The following is a 27,897-nucleotide window of genomic DNA, read 5'->3' on the forward strand; positions in this document are numbered from 1 at the left end:
TGCAATGAAACCCTGCACATCGCTTGACAACCAGGGGAGCATCGGGGGGTGCGTGAGAGGCAGGGATAACTTTCAATATTAGTGCAGAATGCCAACATTATGAATTTGTCATAATCAGCATGCAGTTTGAATATGCTTATATGCTTCACTGCTCTTCATTTTGTTGCATTGTTGCATTGCATGCAGTTTGAATATGCTTGTATGCTTCACTGCTCTTCATTTTGTTGCATTGTTGCATTTTGGGAGCATTACAGAAAATAATTGAGAACCACTGCCCTACAACACACTTATTTTGGCACCAAAATTGCATTTAAAAGAAAACAGGACCAAATTTCACATAAATAATAAAACGTTTGACTGTACAAACAGTGAATGAACACAGAAGGCTTATTTTTAAATTAAATAAAACTGCACCGGTTTCTGCGAAAAAAGTAATATTAAATAAAAATTGTTTCTTTAACAGAAAAGCTGCAACACACACTATTGTTTACCTTTGAATAAGATCTCTGCAGCAGAAGCACTCCTCCACCACTCTCCCGTCAGTGAAAGATGTTGTTGTTTTGCTCCAATAGCCATACAATCCTTAGTGAAGAGTCATTTACATGTTGCTGTGCTGTAAATTAATGTGCTATGACTCGTAGATTTTTCATACTGGGTGCTACAGTTTCAGAGCGCATGATACACAGCTGTTTGGCACTGGATTGTAGAAGAATGAACATACTGTACGTATTGGTCTGTCCTTTCACTTTTAAATCTTCAGTTTTCTCGATCAACTTCTTACTTTTGAGCAAGCCAGGGTTCATTTGAAGATTAGCGACATAGAAAATGAATGGATGGATGGTTCTCGGCAAGTAAACAAAATATTTCATTGGCTAATTTTTGAGTGACGTCGCCGCGTTTGCCGTAATAACAGTAACTATGTAACTAGGTAACTACGCCCACAAACTGCCGCTGTGATTGGTCTGCGAGCATGATTATATGTTATTATATTATATATTTCTCATTCACTTGAACTGGTCTTGGGTCCGTAAAGGGGCATATTTCTCTCTCTCTCTCTCTCTCTCTCTCTCTCTCTCTCTCTCTCTCTCTCTCTCTCTCTCTCTCTCTCTATATATATATATATATATATATACTTGTATATATCCATCCATCCATTTTCTATACTCCTTCTCCTCATTAGAGTCGCGGAGGCATGCTGGAACCTATCCCAGACTGACTTCGGGCGACAGGCGGGGTACACCCTGGACTGGTCGCCAGCCAATCGCAGGGCACATATAGACAAACAACCATTCACACTCACATTCATACCTATGGACAGTTTAGAGTTGCCAATTAACCTAACATGCATGTTTTTGGACGTGGGAGGAAACCGGAGTACCCGGAGAAAACCCACACACACACGGGGAGAACATGCAAACTCCACGCAGAATCGATCTCCAGACTGTTACTGTGTTGGCCAACATGCTAACCACTAGATATTGGCATCATCAAATGGAGTAAACAGCTTGACGGGACAGATCTGGTCTTCCTAATCAGCCTGTCCACTTTGACATGTTTGTTGGACAATGCATAAAATGTCATGCAAAATTTGTAAACGCAAGTTTTTTTTAATGAATTAATCTTTTCCCTTTCCTTCTTTTAGCAAATGAAAAATCTTAACGTTGACGACCGAACGCCACTGTGTGTTGGGTTAGGCCCATATTTTGCTGATGGCAAGCGGCGAGTGGACTATGTACTGGCCTATAACATTCAGAAACCCAACAGCGCACGGCGCAAATCTCCCAAGTTTGCGGACGGCAACTTTGTTCGCCGGCTCCGACGCAGTCTGAGCTTGAGAAACAGCCGTGCGCCTCTTCAGCCCAAAGAGGACCCCGAGATTGCTGCCCAAGAACAACAGACTGATTATCATGAAGATGACAAGCGGTTCCGGCGGGAGGAGTTTGAAGAAAACCTCGTACAGACTGGGCTGGAGTTGGAAAAGGATGAGCAGGTAAGAAAGAGAGTTGTTTGAATAAGGTACATCTTATTTGCGTAGTCATTATGCTGGTCTTAGCTGAGCAGGTTTTCTGTTGAGTGATAATCAGGAAGCAGTGTTGGGAGTAATGGTGTAAAAATACTGTTTTCCAGTAACAGGTCTTTGAATTAATTACTAATTCAAATGTTACAACACCGTTACTGTTACCAGTGTGAAATGTGGTGCGTTATTATGCTGATTCCTGAGTTGTTATTTTTCTGCATGTTTGTGACACTTAAATGTTTTACATCATTGAACAAAAACATAATAATGGATTTTATATAGCGCTTTTCAAGGCACCCAAAGCGCTTCACAATGAAGTGAATTATTCATTCACTCCTCAGACTCACACTGCAATCTACATCTGTAGCCACAGCTGCCCTGGGGTAGTATGTGGCTGCCTACGGCCTCTCCGACCACCAAACATTCGTTCACATTCATGCACCATTGTGGGCAGCACTGGTGGCAAGGTGGGTGAAGTATCTTGCCCAGGGACACAACAGGGTCTCGGTGGAGGGAGCGAGGATCAAACCGCCAACCCTCTGGTTTCTTTTTATTATTAAGGGAGAAAAAAAATCCAAACCTACATGAACTTTTCACTGTGTGAAAAAGTGATTGCCTCCTAAATCTAATAACTGGTTGGGCCACCGTTAGCAGCAACAACTGCAATCAAGCATTTGCGATAATTTGCACTGAGTTTCTTACAGCGCTGTGGAGGAATTCTGACCCACTCATCTTTGCAGAATTGTTTTAATTCAGCCACGTTGGAGGGTTTTCCAGCATGAAGCGCCTTTTTAAGGTCACGCCACAGCATCTCAATAGGATTCAGGTCAGGACTTTGACTAGGCCACTCCAAAGTCTTCCTTTTGTTTTTCTTCAGCCATTCAGAGGTGGGCTTGCTTGTAGGGGTGTAACGATTTGTTTTAATAACGATTCCATTCATGATTTGTTGTTGCCGATACAATTCAAGAATGATATTGGTTAATATAGAAGAATACGATCCAAAACTATTCAGTAACTTTAAATTGATTCAGTAACTTTTTAGCCAAAAATGTAACTAGTTTGAAATAAATACTGGATACTGGACAGTGCAGGTGAAGTTTCCTCGATGCCTGTTGTTTTTGTAAGGGAATCAGGTATAAATTATTAATAACGGTGACATACTTAAGAATAAATGATCAATGAGTACAAAAGTTAGTTGCAATACAAAATCAGGATGAACAGAGGTAGGTATAGCTTACCATAATTAATTATTTACTTAGAATAGTGCAATCCAAACCTGCACTACATTATGCAAATTCCTCAGTAAATGAATGTGGTATGGTATCTTCAATTAGGTGTTGAAAGTTTCTCACCTGTATGGGCCAATGGACTTGGGCTTTTTTGTGCTGATAATCCTCCTGATCAGAGCAGCCATTTGAAAAATGGTGCAGCAACTAGCAAGTAATGTGGCCTCCTTGTGACATTTGCAGCTGAGTGGTTCGGGATGGGTCCTCCGTCTTGCTTAATGGAGACACTGAACAGGATGGTGGGTTTATGATAATAAGTTTTGGCAATCATGAGACCAAACCGGGAGAGCAAACAGATACTTGGCATTTGAAGTGATGGCAGATGGTTGCAGCAGTGTAAGGAAACATGGTGACGCAAAAGAAGAATATATAACAAACGTGAGTGTAAATGAATACAGTCAACAATACGGTCACAAAAATTACGGCTGCCCAACCTTTCCTCTCGTCTGCTTCCTCGCCGTGCTACAAAAGACACATCCATATAAAGCCTGCCGTGCTTAAATCCAGTGCTTTATTTCCTAATATCGATTCAATCGATTGATTACCTTTTTAAACTATGTTAGATCGATATATGCCTTTGAGAATGAAAAACTACACAGATCGATGTAGTTGAATTATAGGAATATAAATTGATGCATCGATGTAGTGAATGAATCGTTACACACCTACTTGCTGGTGTGTTTTGGATCATTGTCCTGCTGCAGAACCCAAGTTGGTTTCAGCTTGAGGTCACGAACAGGTGGCCGGACATTCTCCTTCAGAATTTTTAGACAGCAGATTTCATGGTTCCATTTATCACAGCAAGTCTTCCAGGTCCTAAAGCAGCAGCAACAGCCCCAGACCATCACACTACCACCACCATTTTGCTTTTGGTATGATGCTCTTTTTCTGAAATGCAGTGTTACTTTTACGCCAGATGTAATGGGACACACACCTTCCAAAAAGTTCAATTTGTGTCTTGTCACACCACATTTTTTCAAATTTCCCAAATTTCTTGGGGATCATCAAGATATTTTCTGGGAAAACTGAGACGGGAAGACTGAGACTGTTCTTCTTGTTCTTTTTGTTCAGAAGTGTTTTTTGTCTTGGAACTCTGCCATGCAGACCGTTTTTGCCCAGTGACTTTCTTATGGTGGAGTCATGAACACTGACCTTAACTGAGGCAAATGAGGCCTGCAGTTCTTTGGATGCTGTCGTGGAGTCTTTTGTGACATGTTGGATGAGTAGTCGCTGCACTTTTGGGGTAATTTTAGTCGGCCGGCCACTTTTTTTCTCCCTTAATAATAAAAAGATTCATTTAGAAACTACGTTTTGTGTTCAGTTGTGTTGTCATTGACTACTATTTATATTTGTCTGATGATCTTAAACATTTAAAACATGCAAAGAAATAAGCAAAAATAAGCAAAAAAATTTCACACCACTGTATGTGATGTTAGCAAACGATTCATTGTTTGGAGTGTTACCGCAGATATAAGAATATAAGATATAAGCCGTTCATGCTACTGGGAATCAGTTCTCATTGTTCAGTTAAAAGAGCCATTCAACTCATTCATCTCTAAACCACACCAAGGAACTCGATGCAACAATGGCGAGCCCAGAGCGGTCTGTGGAGTTAAAAGTGTGGTTTTCATGATGGGAGTACTCACACTACTTCAACATCATTGATGCAAAAGATACACACACACATGTCAAGTGCCCATTACAGCAAGACAGAGACAGAAGTGCCATGCCAAGCTATCTCATCGCAACATGCCTTACATATTTGTGTCAGGTTGACAGAAGTGTAGTTACATTTGTTCATCTTTTGTCGTGCCTTTCTTATGGATTTATGGAACAAGTTATCCAAAGATCTGTTTTATTACAGAGTAAGATTCCAGGAGTTGTCTTTTTGAAGATCCATGCTCCATGGAATGTCCTGTGTAGGGAGGCTGAGTTCATGAAACTTAAGATGCCAACAACCAAGGTACAGACAAACAAGTCCATCCCTAAAGCCTTCATCAAACACTGAAATAAACATATTAGCATTCACTCAAATCATAAAATGTCAAATACAGACCTGCCAACATGTACGCATTTTTCATACATAGCACACGTTTGGACACTTGAATACGCTTGTAATCCTCTCAGATATGCAGGTATTTTGTTCCATTCAGTTTCCTTGTTAAGTCTCCAGCTGCAATAACACTCCCCTTCTCTCTTTAATTACCATCGTTCACTCACTATGAAGAACGCTAACAAGCTAAATAGTCAACGAAAGTTGTGGTTACTCACAGAGTTGACGTCACGTTACATGCTCAAACCTGACCAAGAGCTATACAGTAAAAGCAGGGGTCTCCAAAGTGCAGCTCAGGCTATTTGCATCCTGTGGCTCATTTTTTATAAGCCCACAGCACATTGTAGAAATAAAATAAACATAGAAACACCATCAACAATTGAAAAAATAGAGCAAAAGGAATAATGTAATGAGTAAGTAAGTAAGTGTTGATTCTAATAACTAATAACACAAAGCTTTCTCTTTTATTATGTATCATGTTTTCTTCAGACTTTTTTCAAAAATAAAAAAATACAAAAGTGACCCCCAGAATCCTTAATTTTTTTTTTTCAAAGTTGGCACGTCTGAAACTATTGCAAATTTGACTGAGCATTACAAAGTTTTGAAACAGAATTTTGCACACAAATCTCTGACTTAAAAAGCTACTTAAAAAACTATGTGTACACGTTACTCTGACAAACATTTCAGAGGGTATTGTAGAAAGTGTGAATTCTTCAACAATCAAGTGAACAATATTATTTCCCTCCTCTTGTTTCCCTTGTAGGTTTTTGATGTGAAACAAGGGGGTAATATTGTTGAAAAGATTCGACTGTTCATACACAAAGTCACAGCACCTCTGCACCCAAAAGTGGACAACATTCAGCCACAATGTGTGAAATCCCTCTGTCACCCTTTCTCCAGAGAGAAGGAACACATGTGAGTAAAATCTCCAGTAATTCAGTTCGATTTGATACTTTCGTGTTACAGTTGAATATTTTTTTTCTTACAAAAAAATGTTTTGAGTTTTGGAATGAAATGTATGTGGTGCAGCTATACATGCCTCAATTTTTGCTGTGCATACTTAGAAGTTATAACCATATGAAACAACAACAGTACCTTGTAAAGTAACAATAAAATAATATAATAAATAATGCACAATTCAATTCAACATGACAACAATAGTTCAACATTCATCAATGGTTGTGTTCATGGATTCAATAGTATTTCAACCAAACTGTCATGGGAGGCCGTGGAACACGGCGAGTTTTTTAGGATCCCAAATGCAGACAAGGGAGGCAGAAAGTACAAAAGAGCAATTTAATACACAAAAGAGTCCAAAGCAAAAATACAAAGTACAAATAAGGAAAATCCAACAAGGTAAGAGTCCATAACAAAAAACACTAACAGCAAAAGGCTGTTAGGAAAAAACTAGAAATAACAAAAATACACTGCAGGCAAACCTTACAGGAGAAGATCACAAACAAGGCTAGCAGGTAGGTACAGGTAAGCGGGGAGCCGGGGAGCCAGAGAGCAGGGTAAGGAGCAGGTACGGAGAGCAGGTTGTCAAGGAGTCAAGGAGTACAATCTGGCACCGGTCTGGAGTTTGGCTGGAGCTTAAGTAGGCCGGTGGTAATGAGCTGCAGGTGTGTGTAATTAGGGCTGGGTCATGTTCAGGGATGTGCTGCAACAAATAAACGACAGAGGGCAGCAGAGCAGAACACAGAACATGACAGTATGCCCCCCTCTTATAAGGCGCCGCCTGGCGGCTTACCTGGCTTGTCAGGATGGAGACGGTGGAAGTCGCTAATGAGGGACGGATCCAAGATAAGGGAGCGGGAGATCCATGAACGCTCCTCAGGACCATAACCTTCCCAGTCGACCAGATACTGGAACCCTCTGCCCCTCCTTCGGGAGTCCAAAATGGCCTTCACAGTGTAGGCTGGGTGGCCATCGATCAGGCGCGGCGGGGGCGGAGCCTCGACCGGAGGGCACAGGTGACTGGTAGATACAGGCTTGAGACAGGAGACGTGGAACACTGGGTGTACTTTGAGACTGGATGGCAGTTTGAGTCTCACGGAGGAGGGGTTGATGATGGAGTCCACAGTGTAGGGACCCACAAATCTGGGCGCCAGCTTCCTATTAGTCCCTGCTAAAGGTAAGTCCTTGGATGATAACCAGACCTCATCGCCAACCTGATAAGAGGGAGCTGGGATCCTGTGACGGTCAGCCAGCCGTCGATTTCGTGCCGCCGTGCGGCCTAGTGCAGCGACTGTCTCTCTCCAAATCCTCCGGGCTCGGCGTAGATGAATCTGCACGGATGGCACTGCAACTTCCGCCTCCTGTGAAGGGAACAGTGGGGGCTGATATCCGTAAGCGACCTTAAAGGGTGACATACCTGTGGCAGAGCTGACAAGCGTGTTGTGTGCGTACTCCACCCAGGGGAGGTGGGGGGCCCAGGAAGATGGATGCCGGTGACAAACGCAACGAAGGGCAGCCTCCAGGTCCTGGTTGGCCCGCTCTGTCTGGCCGTTGGTCTGGGGATGGTGACCGGAAGAAAGACTGACCGAGGCCCCCAGCATCTTGCAGAATGCCTTCCAGACTCTGGACGTGAACTGGGGGCCCCTGTCTGAGACGATGTTCGTGGGAATGCCGTGAATACGAAAAATGTGTCTCACAAGCAGACGAGCTGTGTCCAGGGATGTAGGTAGTCCAGGTAGTGCAATGAAATGAGCCATCTTAGAAAACCGGTCCACAATGTTCAATACTGTTGTGTTCCCCCTAGAGGCAGGTAAACCGGTAATGAAGTCCAAGGATGTGTGAGACCAGGGCCGGGCGGGGATGGGTAATGGTTGGAGCAGGCCGGCTGGTGGTCGGTTTGAAGACTTACTCCTGGCACAGACAGAGCAGGCCGCGACGAACTCCTTGGCGTCCGCCGCCATAGAAGGCCACCAGAATCTTTGCGCCAGTGCGTATAACGTCCGTTTGAGTCCCGGGTGGCAGGTTACTTTAGACGTGTGACCCCATAGTAGTACCTCTGACCTGAGCTCCTCTGGGACGAACAGTCTTCCTGGGGGGCAGCCCTCTGGTGGTCTCCTCCCATCTGTTGCTTCCGACACCTTCCTCTCCACCTCCCACTGGAGTGCACCCAACACTCGAGCCACAGGTATGATAGTCTCTGGTGCCTTTCCCTCCTCCGTGGGGCTGAAGACTCTTGATAGGGCATCGGGCTTGACATTGCGTGAACCGGGTCTGTAAGTGATTGAAAAATTGAAACGGGTGAGGAATAATGACCAGCGGGCTTGTCGAGAATTGAGTCTTTGAGCGGTGCGGATGTATGACAAGTTCTTATGGTCCGTGATGACTATGAACGGAAGTGTAGCACCCTCCAGCCAATGACGCCACTCCCGCAGCGCCAGAACGATGGCCAGCAGCTCCCTGTTACCCACATCATAGTTGCTCTCAGCCTGTGTGAGGCGACGAGAGAAGAAGGCGCAGGGGTGCAGCCTCTGGTCGACCGAGGATCGCTGGGACAGGACGGCTCCCACTCCCGTATCCGATGCGTCGACCTCTACAAAAAATTGCAGGTTAGGATCAGGATGAACGAGCACAGGTGCTGATGTGAATAACGATTTCAGATTACAGAAAGCCGTCTCTGCCTCTGGGGTCCACACAAACGGAACCTTAAGAGATGTAAGCCTAGTCAGAGGTCCTGCCTTACTGCTGAAATTGCGGATAAATCGCCTGTAGAAGTTGGCGAACCCTAGGAACCTCTGTAAGTGCTTCCTTGATTTGGGAGTTGGCCATTCGACCACCGCCTGAATCTTGGCGGGATCGGCACGCAATTGACCCTTCTCCACGATGTACCCCAGGAACGGCACTGATGTGGCGTGGAAATCACACTTCTCAGCTTTAACATACAACCTATTTTCAAGGAGGCGTTGAAGAACGAGTTTGACATGCGTAGTGTGTTCTTGTAGATTCCTAGAGAAAATCAGAATATCATCAAGATACACGAAGCAAAACAGATTAATCATATCGCTTAAAACGTCGTTAATCAGATTCTGGAACACCGCTGGGGCGTTAGTAAGACCGAAGGGCATGACAAGATACTCAAAGTGCCCCAGCGGAGTGTTAAACGCGGTCTTCCACTCGTCTCCATCCTTAATGCGCACTAAGTGGTAGGCATTACGGAGGTCCAGTTTCGAAAAGATCCGTGCCGAATGGAGAGCGGAAAAGGCAGAGTCCATGAGAGGGAGCGAATAACTATTACGTACCGTAATACTGTTCAAACCCCGATAATCGATACAGGGGCGCAAGGACTTGTCCTTCTTGGCAACAAAAAAGAAACCCGCACCGAGAGGAGAGGAAGAAGGACGGATGAGACCGGAAGCTAGCGAGGCAGAGATATAGTCCTTAAGAGCCTTTTGTTCCGGCCCAGAAATATTATAGAGCTTAGCGCTGGGTAATGTGGTGTTGGCTAGTAATTCTATCGAGCAATCATACGGTCTATGAGGTGGAAGTGTCTGTGCACGATCCTTACTAAATACTTGTTTCAAATAATGATATTCCTCAGGCACATTGGTGAGGTTAATCTCCTCTACAGGAAGTGGTTTAACGGAAACCTCGGAAATGGCAGACCTAAGGCAGTTAGCGTGGCAGAACATACTCCAGTTGACTATGTTCATCTTAGTCCAATCTACGGCAGGATTGTGGAGTTTGAGCCACGGTAACCCTAACACTAGTGGAGCTGCTTGGGAAGGCATAATAAAGAAGCTAATCCTCTCTGAGTGATTACCCGACAATTGCAGAGAAAGAGGTTCGGTCTGATACGTGACTACGGCTAGAAGACGTCCATCTAAAGACAGAACCTCCTTCGGAGAGGATAGCTTAATCACTGGGATATTATGTTTCTCAACGAATGACGTATCCAAAAAGCAGTCATCGGCACCGGAGTCAACTAGTGCGGTTACAGTCACATTTCTGCCCCCCCCTGTAATAATCCCCTTGACCTGGAGACGTCTCAGGGACTCATTGTCTGTGTCGATCACTTCCTGGGGGTACTCACAAATACCAGCTGAGGACTGGCTGCTGGTGACGGGAGGATCGATACTGGATAGCGATAGTTGTGCCGATGGTGCTCCTGGAGTCGACCCTTGGCGACGAACTGGACGGATGGGGCATTGAAGAAGCCGATGACCTGGGTTACCGCAATACAGGCACAGGTTCAGGCGACGGCGACGGGCTCTCTCCTCGGCGGCTAGTCGTCGTCCTCCCAGCTGCATTGGAACCTCCGTATCACCATCAACCTTGATGGGGTGAGTCCTCCTCTGCTCCGTGGGCGAATGTGGTATCGGTGTATGAACCTGGTATCCCTCCTCTGCATAGTCCCTGATTCTCTCCTTTACTCGGTTGTCTAAACAAATCGCTAAGTTTATCAAGTCATCAAGCGATGTAGTATTATCCTTGGCTATTAGCTCATCCTTAATGCGGGCACTAAGAGCCCTCCGGAAGATACCACGGAGCACGGTATCGGGATATCCGCTTGCTGCTGCGAGCACACGGAAGTCAATGGAAAAATCGGCCACAGATTGCCCTCTTTGTTTTAAGTCCAACAGGCGATTGGTGGCTTCTAAACCCCGGATAGGGTGATGAAACACCCTTCTTATCTCCTCTAAAAATAATGGTAAGGAGGTACGGATGGCGGGCATAGAAGTACTTATGGCCAGGGCCCAAGTGGCAGCTCTACCCGCAAGCAAGCTCATTATGAAGGCTACTTTAGCTTGATCAGAGGAGTAAGATGTAGGTTGTTGATCAAAAACCAACGAACATTGATGTAGAAACTGGTTACAGGAATCAGAGTCACCAGAGAAGCGAGGGGGGTGAGGGATAATGGGCTCACGAGCTTGATGAGCAGCAGGTGTGCTTGCAGCTGTGGCAGCAGCGGAATCACTCATGGTAGTGGTTGTACCGACCTCTGGTGGCGGAATCGGAGCGGAACATCCCAGTCGTTGATTTAATGCTTCCATGTTAGCAGAGAGAACAGAAATGGCTTCCAGGATCCCTTGGAGCGACTTCTCATGGCTTCCCACCATGTGTCCTTGGTGTATCAGGGCTTTTCGGAATTGTTCCATGTCTGCGGGATCCATGTTCTGGCCAGATTGTTCTGTCATGGGAGGCCGTGGAACACGGCGAGTTTTTTAGGATCCCAAATGCAGACAAGGGAGGCAGAAAGTACAAAAGAGCAATTTAATACACAAAAGAGTCCAAAGCAAAAATACAAAGTACAAATAAGGAAAATCCAACAAGGTAAGAGTCCATAACAAAAAACACTAACAGCAAAAGGCTGTTAGGAAAAAACTAGAAATAACAAAAATACACTGCAGGCAAACCTTACAGGAGAAGATCACAAACAAGGCTAGCAGGTAGGTACAGGTAAGCGGGGAGCCGGGGAGCCAGAGAGCAGGGTAAGGAGCAGGTACGGAGAGCAGGTACGGAGAGCAGGTTGTCAAGGAGTCAAGGAGTACAATCTGGCACCGGTCTGGAGTTTGGCTGGAGCTTAAGTAGGCCGGTGGTAATGAGCTGCAGGTGTGTGTAATTAGGGCTGGGTCATGTTCAGGGATGTGCTGCAACAAATAAACGACAGAGGGCAGCAGAGCAGAACACAGAACATGACACAAACTGCGTACGTTCATTATTTCGACACTTCATGTACTATCCAGTTTGCGAGTAAACGTTATAATTATAAAATAAACCAAAACAATTATCCAAATGACAATACAGCCGAAGTAAAGGCAACACATAAAAAACTTAAGCCATAAGAAGATTTCTTCAGTTCATCATAAAATAATAGCAACAATAACAAGTGTAGAAAAACACATGTCCCTAATGGAGCTCAGGGCGCGCACGGCACTATTGACTTTTTTTTCTTTTTGCATGGAACTAGCCACTGCAAATGCAATGTGGACTTTTATTGTATGGAAATCAGGGGTGGCAAGATAAAAAGACTTGACAAGATTTGTGGTTCAGGAACAAACTGTCTCGATAAATGCATCACACACTAAAAGAAAATGAACTTGATAATTTTGCAGCCTTTATGTATTGCCATGTGCATGTGTGTCTGTTTTCCTCGTCTCTCGTATCCAAACAGGCAGGGAGAGTATTCACTCTGTGCATTGGTTCAGCACCTAGACGTTTCATAGAAGGGCTTGAGGCGTTGTGAGCCGGAGTGAGACCTCTTGTCAGTCATACTGTCGCTTTATCTCTGTGGCGGAGGCGGGGGCCCGAGCACAGCAAAACACAACAAAAGAGTGGAGCCTCGATGCAATGCAAGTGAAGTTACGGGGTAAAAAGATGATTGCAAATCCGAATACCAAAGCCCCCTTGTGGAAATATTAATAATGAGCAAGGGGAGCCCGTCAACACAAATGAGCCAGTATGCAGACTTTGTTCGAAACTGGTGGCAACATAAACAAAACAAACTTGCCCACCTAAACATATAGCACACCTACCTGCCCAAAATGCTATACAGCAGCCAATAAAACACAAACTACACAACATATCCAATAATGAAACGTACATTTAAAAATACTGTAAAAAAAAAATAGACAAAAAATAATGACACTAATAAAACAGTAAAAACAGTAAAAGCAATGCCCAAGTTAACCTGTGTTAAAAGCCAGTCCATAAAAGTAAGATTTCAATAAATATTTAAAATGCTCCAGTGTTTGTGCAGATCTAATGTTTAGGGGCAGGCCATTTCAAAGTCTTGGACATGCGACAGAAAAGGCCCTATTGCCCCGAGAGTTAAGATTACATCTTTGAGCGGTTAAAAGCAATTGTGAGCTGGACCTCATTGTTCTAGCAGGAAAATAGACAGTTAGTTAGATAAGAATGAAGGAGCCATACCATTCAGTGATTTACAAACTTAGAGAAGAATTTTGAACTGGATCCTGTAAATAATAGGTAACCAGTGTAAGGAGGCCAGGACTGGGGTTACATGTTCCTGTTTCATAGTGCCGGTTAACAGGCGGGTAGCTACGTTTTGAACAAGCTAGAGATGATGAATAGATGGCTGGTCAGACCACAATACAAGGAATTACAGTAGTCCAAGCGTCAAGTAATAAACAAATGAACAAAATGCTCGAAGACGTCAGCAGGAAGGTAAGGCTTCACCTTAGCCAACTATCTCAGGTGGAAAAAACAAGATTGTACCACGGCACTCACTTGTTTACAAAGTTTAAAAGAACCATCTAAAAGCACGCCAAGTTTTTTTACATATGGTTGGCAGTATGATGATAATGGACCCAGTACACTGTCCACACCATCTAAAAGAGCTGGATTGCCAAAAATAAGAATTTCAGTTTTTTTGTCATGAAGCTTAAAGAAGTTAAGAGACATTCGCTGCTTAATGTTATTGAGACAGTTCAACAGAGTAGAAAAGGACTCTGAACCTGAGGCAGATAGATTAGAGTGTAATTTAATACATCGCCAAAGAAATGCTGCTCTTTAAAACAGGACAATAAAGCAAGCATTTCAAGAAATGCTGCATATGTTTTATAGACAACACAGATTAGCTGTGAGAAAGTAGATGTCACAAACAGCAATTCCACAACTTTACAGAGTGAAAGATGACAAATTTGATTATTATGATGTATTATTAATAGGGCTGTCAAATATATCGCGTTAATGGCAGTAACTAATTTATTTCATTATTCCGTTTAATTTTTTAGTGTAATTAACACATGTGCACCAGAGCAAACATGATGATGTTATGACAGAAGAAGGAAGCACAGTGGAGCGTCCCCACAAAGTCAAATAACTTCATTCTGACCTGAACACATTCCAACACCATATACTGTATGTACCTCCAACTCAGACACGTCTCAGGTCTGTTCATCCTGGGAATGACACTTTTGTCATTACAAGAACACAAGATGCATTCAGGGACACTCCGAACGTCACGAAACCGGCTTTATAATGTGTGTGTGTGTGTGTGTGTGTGTGTGTGTGTAAATAAACAGGGGGACTTCAGCGCTCACATTGGCAGCGACAGTGAGACCTGGAGAGGTGTGATTGGGAGGAACGGCCCCCCTGATCTGAACCTGAGTGGTGTTTTGTTATTCTGTTCTTATTCTGACGTCTGTGCTTGTCACAGATTGTCCATAACAAACACCATGTTCCACCAGGTCTCAATTTACCGGTTGATCTACATTCCTATCCTCACCTATGGTCATGAGCTTTGGGTAGTGACCGAAAGGACAAGATTGCAGGTACAAGCGGCCAAAATGAGTTTTCTCCGTAGGGTGGCTGGGCTCTCCGTTAGCACTGTCATCCAGGAGAAGCTTGGCGTAGAACCGCTGCTCAACTGCATTGAGAGGAGTCAGATGAGGTGGCTTGGGCATCTGGTCAGGATGCCCCCCTGGACGCCTCCCAGGGGAGGTGCTCAGGGCACGTCCAACCGGTAGGAGGCCTCGGGGAAGACCCAGGACATGTTGGAGAGACTATGTCTCTCAACTGGCCTGGGAAAGCCTTAGGATCCTTCGGGAGGAGCTGGATGAAGTAGCTGGTGAGATGGAAGTCTGGGCTTGCCTGCTTAGGCTGCTGCCCCTGCGACCCGACCTCGGATAAGCGGAGGAAGATGGATGGATGGATGGATGAAGTGGATATTCTTATCACTCACTTCGTAGCTCTGAATTCAGATGTACATTTTGCTAAACATAAGTATGCTGGAAAATCTTGTGACACCCCTGAGGCTCTGGCTAACACCCCTGGCTAACTGGGGCTTACGCTAACCGAGCTTCCACTGTAACTCCATTCTAGAACGTCAGATCTTCCTCATCACAGCCCAGTACCTGACCGTATGTACATATTGACTCCAGCGGCGAGCCCTCCTGGCAAAATATATAACTGACTTTCCAGACAGTTTGATTTCTGAGTGGGAATGAAGGGCCTGTTGCTTGTTACTGTAGCTTTAATTTGTCTTTGTTTAGGTTATTTGGGGTAGCATGAACTGTTGATAGTTAATAATTATTTTGTAGTTATTTATGTTGATTACTTACTTGGAAATACTGACAATAGTTAATCTGCAAATAAACAGTGTTTTGTGTTTTGGCTCTCATCACCAGGTTTGATCTGTCAGACAAAGACAAGTTCTTTGACAGCAAGACCAGGAGCGCAATAGTAAGTATTCGCTTCAAGTGGCTATGTAAGGTGGTCACAAAAAACGTATTAACTCACTTATTAATGACAGAATGTATATCACTTCTTCCGTATTTACTCTATGTTTCTAGATAAATGTGCCTAGTAATTAGTATCAGTAAATCAGTACCGTATATTTAGTTTTATATTTATTTCAGTATCAGTAAATCAGTATATTTATAGAATAGAATAGATTAGGCCATACATAGTGGAGTGGACGGTAGCAACAAAGCATAACAAAACAAATCAGCAATTAAAATGGCAAATTTTCAGATTTTTGTTAAAAAAAAAAAAAAAAAATTTGTTTTTTGTATGAAAATAGGTTGTGTTTTCCACATAATATCAAGGGTTTCCTGTAGGATTCTTTTGAAGCTGTGGTGGTGGGCCGCATGGGAGGGTGGACTGCCGCCGCTGTGTTGTGCCACTGCTGCGTCTGCAATTTTTTGTGTATATATATATATACGTATATACAGTCAAACCTGTCTTAGCGGCCACCTTTATAGAATGGCCACCTGCCTATAGCACCTCGCGGCCCAGAATATATTCTCGAGAGCAAAAATTGACATAACTTCCTGTTGACCTGTTGATCAGAAAGGACGTTAACAGCAAGAGCTCTGCATTTAAATGTTGAACTGTCAAGCTAGCAGAAGGGTTTGGAGGGGAGGGCGAGCCATGTGTCTAAAACAGACATTTTTATGGCCGTATCAATGACTCATGTTTTTCGCTACAAATAAGAGGTTCAACTGTACTTCGTGTATACATTTAATGAGATGAGCACCATGCATTCAGAATCAGTACTTGTCATGTGGCAACGGTATGGTCTCTCATTTCTCTTTCATTTGAATTGTAGCTTCTTCTGACTTGAAGTGTTTGCTATGTTTTCAGGTGTATGAAGTGCTGAAAAGGACAAGATGCACCAGGGCTACATACTCAATGGGTAAGAAGTCTCAAAGTTGACTTGAAAAGCGTACTCACACAAGGCCATGACTTGCACGGTAGAAATAATCAAAATAACTCGAAATAACTGGAGATAATCCACAAAGTCAAGGAAATCAATGCTCAGTGTCTGCGCAGGCCAATACAAGTCCAGCACGGCCTAAACAGCCTCGTGTGTTTACGCACTAACACTGATGATCAGTTCATTGGCAACTACATAGCCAGATTCAAAAAATGTTTTGGGATGATGTAAACATCTGCATGTTCATTTGTTTAGGAGACAACACAAAGTACAGTGTCACAGATTAAAAAACACTTCTCCAGCTATATGAAGTGAAATGAGTCACAGGGTGACTGGACTCCCACAAGTGACAGGGTGAAGAGCTTAGTCATCCGGGACGTGCTAAGAGTAGAGCCGCTGCTTTTCACATTGAGAAGAACCAGCTCAGGGAGCTTGGGCCCGGGTGTTTCAGGAATGCCCAGCTGGCCTGTGCCTCGGTGTACCCCCCAGTTGAACTGCAGGAGGTGGCCTGAGACAGGGAAATCTGGGCTTCCCAACTGAGACTACCAGACCCGAATAAATGGAAGAAAATGGAAGGATGGATGATTGTGGGTTCAGTGCCTCGTTCAGTGCTTTACAAGAAAATGGTTATCTGTCTTTGTGCGTCAGCCTCAAGACTGACTGGCACTCAGTTTGGTGTAGGTCAAATGGAATGCAACAAAATGTAGACAACAGAGTATAAATTCCTTTGAGGGACTATAATTAGGACAGCAAATTATATGCTAACACTTATAATTAAAGAACCAACTGGTCTCACAAGTGGACTTCTAGACATTTTCTGTTTTAAGCTCATGAGGCGCATATGAGGTAAACATGTGAGTGCAAAACGTTAAATTTTGTAAACTCTTATCCAGTCCAGAACAATCAGACAAGACAAAGATTGAGCTATTTGGCCACAATAGTATGAAATACTGTATATACGGATGATTCAATGTGAGGCTTTCAAACACGTACCAAGTACACTGTACCGAGTGACAAGCATGGTGGTGGTACAGTAGCATCATACTTTTGCTGCCAGTGGTACTTGTGCACTGCAAAAAGGGGATGGAATCATAAAGAAGCGGAACTACCGCCAACTTCTTCAGTCCATCCATCTATTTTCTACTGTATACTGCTTGTCCTCACTAGGGTTGTGGTTTTACTGGTTAGCTTGTTGGTCACACAGTCAGATGATCTGGAAGGTCTGTGTTCGAATCTCAGTTGGGCATCTCTGTGTGGCGTTTGCATGTTCTCCCCGTACGTACCTGGGTTTTTTCCAGGTACTACGGCTTCCTCCCACATCCAATAACATGCATTTAGGTTAATTGGTGACAAAGTCAGCTGTGATAGGCTCTAGCGTATCCCCGCGACCCTAGTGAGGACAAGCGGCATAGAAAATGAATGAATTAATAAATTATTACCACAAATGAGATGTGTTTTCTGCAGAAAAATAATCCACCTACCCATCTTCTACCGCTTATCCCGAGGTCGGGTCGCGGGGGCAGCAAAGCAGGGAAGCTCAGCCTTCCCTCTCCTCGGCTACTTCGTCCAGCTCCTCCTGGTGGATCTCGAGGCATTCCCAGGCCAGTTAAGGGACTTAGGATAAATCCCAATTCTACCCCTTAGCCCTTCCCCTTCGTCTTACCCCTTGTCTTAATCCTTCCCCTACCCCTTAAAACTTAGGGCCAAGGGGAAGAAGCCACTAAGAAATGGGACACTACTTGATTCTCATTACATCATCACCCTTCACCGCTTGCTGGCTGTGGCATAGGCAGATGAGATAATTAAACTGTTCATGATAAATGTTTCCTACCAAAAGGTAATGCGCAAACATTTCTACATTATTTTTGTTATATAGCCTACCTTAGAACCCCTTTTTTTTAAAAATAAAAGGCACACATTTTTACAAACATTTATTGCAAAACAACAAACAACTCTAATAAATAACAGCCTACAACCAGCACTGTAACAACATTTATAAAAGTAGAAAATGTATCAAAAATGAAATTGAAATAACAAACTTCATGGACATGAACAAATCAAGCATCATTTTGAGGTTTAAAAACCTCCCTGTTTTGGCCTCGCTCGCCACCTGTCGTTGATGTTCTACTTCAGATTCTTTTGTAAGGATGTCCAGAATGGCATTTTGTTGCATTTGACTTTTCCGTCCTAGGATTGCAGCTTTTGAATGGTCATGGAGTGCTGTGTGGTTTAGCCGAGGACTGACTTCAGTTGGCTCAGCATTTCCTGCAGGAATAACACATATGCATGAATGATGGGCTACAACTATGAACTCATTGTAAATACAATAATGATAGTAATATGAGTATAGCGATAGTGTGCTGCAAACAAATAGACAGTGATGGTTAAAAAAAGATTCCAAAAGATTCCAAAAGTTGAATAAACTTCGATAATCTGGTGTGCTGTCCACATATAGTCATGTTGTTTACATCTTTTATTTAACTCACTTCCTGACCATCCATACTGTATGCTAAATACAATAAACATATTTCACCATGAGAATTGTTGGTGGCGATAATTCACAGCGAACAGACTTCACTACGATGTGCTGCGTTGATAATATAAAACGTGAACGTCACAGTACAGTTCAGTAGTGTAGTAGTAGTAGTAGTAGTGTTACCCTAGTTAGCGAGTCATTTTAAAATAGAACTTACAATTAACAAGCTAATGTGGTCGCTACATCATTGTCTAATCATTTATGAAATGCAATAGATTGCAGTGAAGTTAGATATTGGCAAGTTATAACTAGCAACAACCAACAATTCAAAACATGGCGAATATTTACGTGGCAAATGATTGAATATCTAATAAAACATAAGTGACGTTACTGTGGAACGCAATAATTATGCGTAATTACTTACATTTATATGCTTCTTTCGGCCTCCGCTCTGCTGTCTTGTCAGCGGGTGTTGTAGCTCCTTCTTCCCCTATCATTTCAATTCTGGTCCCCGACCACACTTGGTGTCTAGGGCTGTACACCCCTTAACACTTACCCTTTGCCCCTTTATTTAAGGAGAATTAGGACACCACTTGATTCTTGTGAACGTGCAAAACCTAGGAGTAACGGGTAAGACGAGAGATAAGGGGTAGAATTGGGATTCAGCCATAGTCTCTCCGACGTTTCCTGGGTCTTCCACGTGGCCTCCTACCGGTCGGACATGCCCTAAACACCTCCCCAGGGAGGCATCCTGACCAGATGCCTGAATTGCCTTATCTGGCTCATCTAAAAAAGAAACAATTTTTTTTTATTTTTGGCCCAAAAATTAAAAAAAATTGTGATTGTGAAAGCTTGAGTGTGACTGTCCACTGTACTTTATGGTGTCAATGTGTTTTCAATAAATTTGTGACACTTGCCAGGTATGCTTAATGGTTATGTTCTTTGACTTCACTCAATCTACTGATGAGACTAATTGTTGCACCAATCTACAAGGTTGTCCAGTTTTATGTACACTGTTTCCTACACATCCTTAATATTGTAGAGTTCTCGTCACATCTATAAGCAGGACCAGTTTTAGGCATGGACAAGTTGTCTTCCCTCAAATTCCTTCCCTGACAGCAATGACTCTCTTTCACACGGGATTGCCATGTCCATGTGGTTTGAACTCAGCAATTGTCATGTTGCAATGGTGATAAATTGTAAAGGTTGTGGAAGTATGGTTCTTCTCTCCATTGAAGCTCTGTGGCTGCAGTCGCTCTCTGCACAGAACTTTAGAAGTCACAAGAGACAGCATGTGTTTGTGCATAACATGTAGCTTAGAACCACTGATGTAATGCTCAAATGACAAAGTTGGAAAATGTTTAAAAAAATTAAGTTGAAACGTTTTGATTCCGTCAAATGTCAGTTTTTAGTCTTACATTTATTTTTGTTTTGGAATATAATACTGATGAATGACTTTCACAGGGATTACCAGTCTGCTAGCCAATGGTGTGTATACATCTGCTTACCCCCCTCATGATGTGAGTATCAGCATCAAACCAAATCAAACACGTGCGTTAAAAACGTTTATAATACAAAAAGGCCCTAGGACTGTATAGTTACGTTATGATCTTAAGGGATGTGTGACAAATAGTGACACTATTGTGCTTTTTTGCTTGAATTTTACAGGGAGACATTGAAGGACTGAATGCTGAACCAAATGACAGAAAGGTAACCTGACCAGCCTCAGTAGTAAATAAATTTGTTATTTACTCTTTATTGGGTTTATCATGACTAGTTGCAGAAATGCCCACCCTTCATTCAAAAAAAGTCAACCACAAGATCTTTCTTTTCCGCTGTGGCAATATTACACCCCAAAAAATTATGCCATTGGTTTTGGATACAGTATGAAGGGTCCTGAACATTATAGTAGATTTATTATACTTTATAATGTAAAAAAAAAAAAAAAATCTGAAAAAAGGCGTAAATTAATTAATAATGATTTAAGTAAATAGGTATTTGATTCCCCACCAAGCAGCAAGCATGATGAACCTCACAGCGCAGTTGTGTGTCCATAAAACACACAAATGATTTGTATTTCTTTTAGAAAGTACTCCTAATCGCAACTCATTGTGTGGATAAAAGACACCTGTCACAAAAACACTCTCTTTCATTCAACCTGCCCCCCACCATGGGCAAAACAAAATGGCTGACCTCAGGATTGTAGACCTGCACAAGACTGGAATGGACTACAAGCAATAATTATGCAATAATTCGGATATGGAAGAAATACAAGATCAGGCTTATTGTGACAAAGGTGAGGTATCAACCCAGATTGACAAGGGGGAGCTGGTTGATGATGTTAAGAAAGTTTCGAGCACAGTCAACAAGAAAAACAATAGTAAGACACAGGATGCCGTTTTGACATGTTTAGTTTGGGAGAGGGCGGGCTAGTGTTTGTGATGAGATTCCACCACAATTGAGTGGTCCGCTGGGGGAAATACTTATTTCTCCTCACGATGACAGCATTTAATTCACATTATGTCAATTTCCACGTGATTCCGTGTTATAGTAGAGTCAGTTTTTATTGGCCAATTCCGCGACTCGGTTTGCGATTCTGTTAACACGGAATTCCATAGGGCCCTTTTCTGTACCTCACCTTTATTGATCACTTGTGTTTAAAAGGTCCCTAAGATGATTTATCATCCTTCCTTAAAACTATTATGTGCTGTATTCTTTGTAAATATGCTCTACATTGTTCAATTTGTTGAAAGTGAACGGTAAATTAGCAAAAATTACATTTATAGTTCATGGCGCCAGCCATGACGAACTAGCTTGCAGCTCAGCCTCATTTCCGGAAGTGACGTACTCGGGGTAGTATGCTCAGCTACACAAACATGGCGGTGTATGCGACAGAGGATGTTCACAGTGATTATAGTGAAAATTTGAGCCATGTGTCTATAGTTTTTGAGGAAGAAGAAACATTTGGGATGAAATAGAGAATTTGCAGAACATGGACTTAAGCCTTAAGACATGAAAATGGTCACCTTTAAAACACAGAATGGTAAGTGGAATTTACTCTGGAGATGCTTATCCTTCAATTATTGTTTTAAATTGGCTTCTTAATGAGCGTGAACGTTTTTTTATAGCCTGTTTTAGGCCGCACGTTGAGGATGAATGTTCGCTGTCGCCACTGCTGCCGCCACTGCTGCCGCCACCCCCACAGTAAACCTATCGCTGTCAAAAAATGTTTATATTACATGTATGCTTTGCAGCCTTGTCGCTATGGTGGAAAAGTGTTTAGAAGACATAAAGACATGACTCACTCTCTTGTGCCAACTTTGACATAATGGCCTTTTTGTCTTGTTTTTTCCTGTGTATTGGCAGAATAGCATCCTTTTTCAAAATGTGTTTTTTTACCGTACTTTTAAGCCAAATGCTTCTTGTAAAGATGTTCCTTTGAAGCAGTTCTACAGTTAAATGAACACCCCAAAGGACAGAACCCGAGGTGTGCGTCCATCTGTCTCTTGTTCTCTGCACTTGCTTCATCCACTGTTGTCTTAAATCTTTGGCTTTCGGAAAAGAAAAGAAACTTACAGTATCACTTGAATACTGTCAACATCCAGCAGCAACACAACATTTTGGCATGATTACAATTTTGATGAAAAATATACTGAACCAAGTCGACAAACTACCTAGAGAAGCATTTGTCTACTCTGCTTTTGCTGAGTGTTGTTACCCTTATCACGTCACTTCTGGAAATGACGCTGAGCTGCGAGCTACTTAGTCATGGCTGGCACCATGAACTATAAATGTAATTTTTGCGAATTTAAGGCCTTCCTAGCCCCGACTGAACACCACTGATGTAACACAAAGGTGAAAATGCAAGTATTTCAACCTCAAATCCTAACAAAGAATGAGAAATGCTATCGGTGTGTTACATTATTCACATAGGCATAGTTGAATACATCAACTGTTGGCAACTTGGGAGTGCATAACATAGAAAAATCATCTTTTAACTATGACATTCAATAACTACTTTCTTCATTAAAATGTACTGCTTATTATGCCAAATAATAAAAAATATCACTGCTTTATAGGGGTTTGTTAAAATGAGAATAGTGTGGACACGAGTGTATGAAATGAAGTTTCCATTTCATATAGTCATATGAAACACAGCAGCTTCAAGATATGGTGTGTGGGGCTGCACTTTGAGTTGTGGCCATAGTCCTGTTTATTTACAACTATCAGTGTTATAAATCTACAATGTTTTTATTACACATGCCTGTCTTTGTTTTTGGCAAACTTGAAAAAAGACAAATATGGGGTTTTTTTTGTCTGTCTATTGGAGAAATTAATCACTGAGTAGTGTGCCGAGGGTATCTTCACATTGTACTGTTTACTGATGAACATGACGGCCAAGCCCAAGCATAGTGTACTACGAAAGTAGTACGCATAGCGGTGTCTAAAATAAGTCCAGAAGGTGCATTGAAGCACATTGTTGATTAAGGCAAATGGCAGACAGTAGGACTCCCCACACACATTGCCCAACGTTGCTTACAGAAAGGGACAGTATCTGAATTAGCAAATTTAAATGGTATAATAACTGACTGTTTCTCTTTACAGACATTGTATGAGGAGTGGGCCAGCTACAGTGTCTTCTACAAGTACCAACCCATTGGACTAATTAGGTAAGAGCCAATGCATTTAGAATATCGCAGCTTCACTCTTATCACAGTTTTTCAAAATATATTAATAAAGCATACAAGTGTAAATGCGGTTATAGGAGTGTTATTTCATGTGTAGTTTTTAATACATGAAGCGCACAGTTGGACTCATGCAATGTATTAATAACATGACAAGACGCGCACCATATTGTACGCTAATCAGACAAAAAAGAAAACCGAGGCAAAAAATTGCCATCAATTTTCCATGTTAACTGAAAAACATGCTAACCAGGTTTCTGCTGTATAGACAAATAAAGAATGTCAATTATAAATTCCATAAGATGCAAATCATTACATAAACGAAAAACATTTAAACAAATGCGCTAGCTTGACGCTAATTAACATTGAAAATCCCATATACACGCTAGCGATTAGCATTAGCAATTTTGCAGAGCGAATTCAAACACCTCCAAATATGACAATTACACTTACAGAGCTGATATTTAGCAAGCATAAAATGTTACAGGCAAACAGTTTCAGGATCTAAATGGGAGAAGACCAACGAACATTGTTGGTCCTTTATGACAGTGGGTTTTCAGTTAGCACTACAGAGCACTACTTTTGTCGCCACCTATAGGACTAATAGACAACACTCCACCTCACAAAAAAAAAAAAGCTGAAGATTATTTTTGTATGCTTGCTCACTAAAAATGGGTCATCGGCCCACTTTTGAGCCCTGACCCCCCAATTAAGAATCATTGCAAATATGACATTTCTTCAGAAGTTTGCTTCACCATCCCTTTTCATCGCACAGGCTCGCATTTCTTTGTAAATAATTCCCCACTCTGCTTTTTATCAACGACCTATCTCCTCTGCTCTGCTGTGATGCAAACCCTTGGAATACAGTAACAACCATCCATCCATCTTCCATGACGCTTATCTTCACCAGGGCCGCGGGTATGCTGGAGCCTATCCCAGCTGACTTCGGGCGAGAGAGGCGGGGTACACCCTGGACTGGTCGCCAACCAATCGCAGGGCACATATAGACAAACAAACGAATTCGCTCTCACATTACACACATTTTTTGAATGAATGCATCATATTCTCCGAACTCTACACACAGATTCAAAGACACACACACAATGTGCAAAACCTCTCATTTCTCCTGCAAAATGAAACTTTACATTCCAAACAGTTATCTCTTCTCAAAATGGTATTTTGTGTTCAAATGATGCACACAAACCATCATATGAAAAGACATTTATAAGAACCAGTTGAACACTGATGTGCTCAGTGTAAAATAGTATGAAGAATGAAGAACACTTGTATGACTTAGGCCTTTTTCGTTCAGTGTTACACTTACTACAGACAGTACATACATACTTTAAGTGTGTTATAGAAACATTGCCCAGAACACGCAAATACACTGTAACAAATATCTTTTATTTTTCCAACAAAAAAAAGATTTACATCCCAACCAACACACACAAATATGCACATTACATTACATACAGTGGTCTACATACAAAACAAATAACAATAATTTACTGTATATAGTTATAGTAAAAAACAAAAAAAACTATGCTGCATCCTCTGTTCTGTTTCGATCTGGCCACAGCACCTCATCCACATCACAGGCAATGTTTTCCCTGGCCAAGCAGCGGGAGAAATACCACCTAGCATAGCAAATCCGGCCACGAAAAGCATCGACTGCTATATGGCCACATGCGTCCATAGCTTGGAACAAGGGTATACGTGTATGTGGATTTCGGTCATACACATTCCATCACCGGGCAGAAAAAAATTCCTCAATAGGATTGAGGAATGTAGAATATGGAGGGAGATAAACGACTAAAAGCGTGGGTGGCCAGTGAACCAGTTGCAAGCCTGAGCAGCCCGATGGAAACTTACGTTGTCCCAAATTACAATGTACCTGAGCTGCTCTCGGCCGTCGAGCTGATCTGGTGAATGAGTGTGTTGTGAAGGGTGTCCAGGAATGTGATCAGATGGGCAGTGCTGTAAGGGCCAAGGGTAGCATGGTGATGGGTGACGCTGTGGTGGGTAATTGCTACACACATTATGATGTTCCCTCCGCGCTGGCCAGGGACTTCAACAATGGTATGCTGGCCGATGATATTTCTTTCCTTCTGTCGTCTTTTTGTGAGGTAGAATCAAACCTCATCAATGAAGATGAACTGGTGCTCCTTTACAGCCACCTGTAGCTCGAGGACTCTCTCAACCACACATGACAATATCAGAAATAGACATGGAGATGTCACAATTGTGAAGCACAATCATTACGAATACAATAGTGAAATATGAATCATTTATACAGTTTGGAGTCCTCGTCCTCCTCGTCTTCCTCCTCTTACTCTCAGGCCTCTGATTCCAATGTTGGCATCCATTGCTTCAAAACAGAAGTGCTCACCTGTTGTCCTTTTATGCTAAAGCTCTGATTGCTAATTGTAAAGCTATGTGACAGGTGTTTGCCCATGTGATGAGTCAGTGTGCGTAGTAGGGAAATTATGTTTAGAATTTTGACTGACAGTGTGTTCCTTGTGAAAAACATGACATTTTGTTAATGAAGATTGTGCCAAATGCAGAGAATTGTGAGTTATGTTTTGAAAAAAAGGAAGGAAGGCAGGAAGAATTGGTTCACGGAGTTGGTGCATGAGTTACATGTTGTGATCATTGTGTCTCAAGTACTAGTTTTTGTGTGTAAACAATTGAGAAACACTGTAATTCATTCCAGAAGGTCTGACTCTAACCAAAACGGACGCTAACCAAATAAAACGTTCCCGTAATAAATTATGTAAATCCAATTACTCCGTTCCAGAAAGCCAAAAATGTTAACACAAATACGTTTTTATAGTTTGACATGCAGAAAACAATTAGAAATGCATATACAAGTAGATACATATACTGTACATGACGGATGAAGGGGATAAATGAACATTTAAGGTTACTTTTACCTTCATTGAAGACGTGATTCTTGACGACTGTCCCTATTTAGCCCTTTTTTTGTAATTTATATGCTTTTAGAATTGTTTTATGCATGTAAACTATAATTCCTAAACTATAAAAACATGTTTTGTGTTAACATTTTGGATAGACATCATAGAAAGATGTTTTGTGATTTAAAAAGAGTGAACAGTATATAGAACACAGATGGATTCACAGAGTATGTTAATGACACGCGCCATATTGTACGCAAACCGGAGAGTACATGCAAAAACGTGGCGAAAATTTTCAATGATAACCAAAAAACACTCTAATCGGGGCAGAATGATTTTGTGAATATGGTTGACGACTTATGGTAGTAGTAACAAGAGCATTGCAAGAGGCTGATAGGACAATGAAATCATGGACAAGCTTTAATAATGACAGTATCATAAAGATGTTGTAAATGTTACATTTTTCTTTGGTTTCTCTGCCCACAGGAAGTATTTTGGGGAAAAGGTTGGATTGTACTTTGCTTGGCTTGGAGTCTACACTCAGATGTTGATCCCTGCAGCCATCGTTGGAGTCATTGTCTTCCTTTATGGCTGTGCCACTGTTGATGACAACATACCAAGGTATATTCAGGATTGTTACACATTATTACTACATAAATGAGCCGTGCATCCTCATCACATTGTGCTACCTGGCACTACGGCACAAGCGGTTTTTAAATGTACTAAATGTGCATCCCTTTTGAAGGAATCTTTCACATGAACACAATATTTTGACTAAATATGGTATATAACTGTATTTTGTCATTTATTATACATGTTTTAAACTACAACCTATGAAACAATGACATTTACCATTTATTAGGTCATGATATTCATGTGAGCATGTGGAAAATATACTTTTATACAACAAAGTGTGGCCCGGGGGCCATTTTCAGCCTGCGATACATTCTAAAAATATAATTAAACAAGAAAACAAAAACAACAGCAAAATGGAAAATTCAGCAGTAATTTTACAAGGATAACATCAAAATACTGTATTAAGAGAAAGATGTTGTAATCTAATGAGAAAAAGTCATATCCAAACCAGGCTCCTGCTCTGGTTGTACAAGGACTGAATGGCACGTAGTAGTGCGCCACCAATCTCTTACTTCTGGAGCGCCCCCCCACAGGACACTGTGAGGGACACAGTGTAATGGCTTTTCCAAGTCTCCAAAACACATGTAGACTGGTTAGGAAAACTCCCACATACACTTCAGTACCCTTGCAAAGATGTAGAGCTGGTTGAGTATTCTACTGGAACAAAAACAACATTGCAGGTTGAGGTTCGTCTA

The 27,897-nt window shown here is 42.1% G+C and overlaps 1 protein-coding gene across 3 annotated transcripts in view; it reads left to right on the forward strand.

Moving 5' to 3' along the window:
- ano1a (anoctamin 1, calcium activated chloride channel a) overlaps positions 1 to 27,897 on the forward strand; it is a 79,092-nt gene that overhangs the window by 7,125 nt on the left and 44,070 nt on the right. For all 3 annotated transcript variants that reach the window (XM_054769628.1, XM_054769626.1, XM_054769627.1), the window contains exons 3-11: positions 1,643 to 1,990; positions 5,168 to 5,266; positions 6,120 to 6,271; positions 15,460 to 15,514; positions 16,418 to 16,469; positions 20,431 to 20,486; positions 20,635 to 20,676; positions 23,572 to 23,636; positions 27,053 to 27,187. In XM_054769628.1, coding sequence (XP_054625603.1) covers positions 1,643 to 1,990; positions 5,168 to 5,266; positions 6,120 to 6,271; positions 15,460 to 15,514; positions 16,418 to 16,469; positions 20,431 to 20,486; positions 20,635 to 20,676; positions 23,572 to 23,636; positions 27,053 to 27,187 — 1,004 coding nt within the window. The remainder of the gene's footprint in view (positions 1 to 1,642; positions 1,991 to 5,167; positions 5,267 to 6,119; positions 6,272 to 15,459; positions 15,515 to 16,417; positions 16,470 to 20,430; positions 20,487 to 20,634; positions 20,677 to 23,571; positions 23,637 to 27,052; positions 27,188 to 27,897) is intronic.

The sequence above is a fragment of the Dunckerocampus dactyliophorus genome, chromosome 3 (genome assembly GCF_027744805.1).
Source record: "Dunckerocampus dactyliophorus isolate RoL2022-P2 chromosome 3, RoL_Ddac_1.1, whole genome shotgun sequence".
NCBI classification, from domain to species: domain Eukaryota; kingdom Metazoa; phylum Chordata; class Actinopteri; order Syngnathiformes; family Syngnathidae; genus Dunckerocampus; species Dunckerocampus dactyliophorus.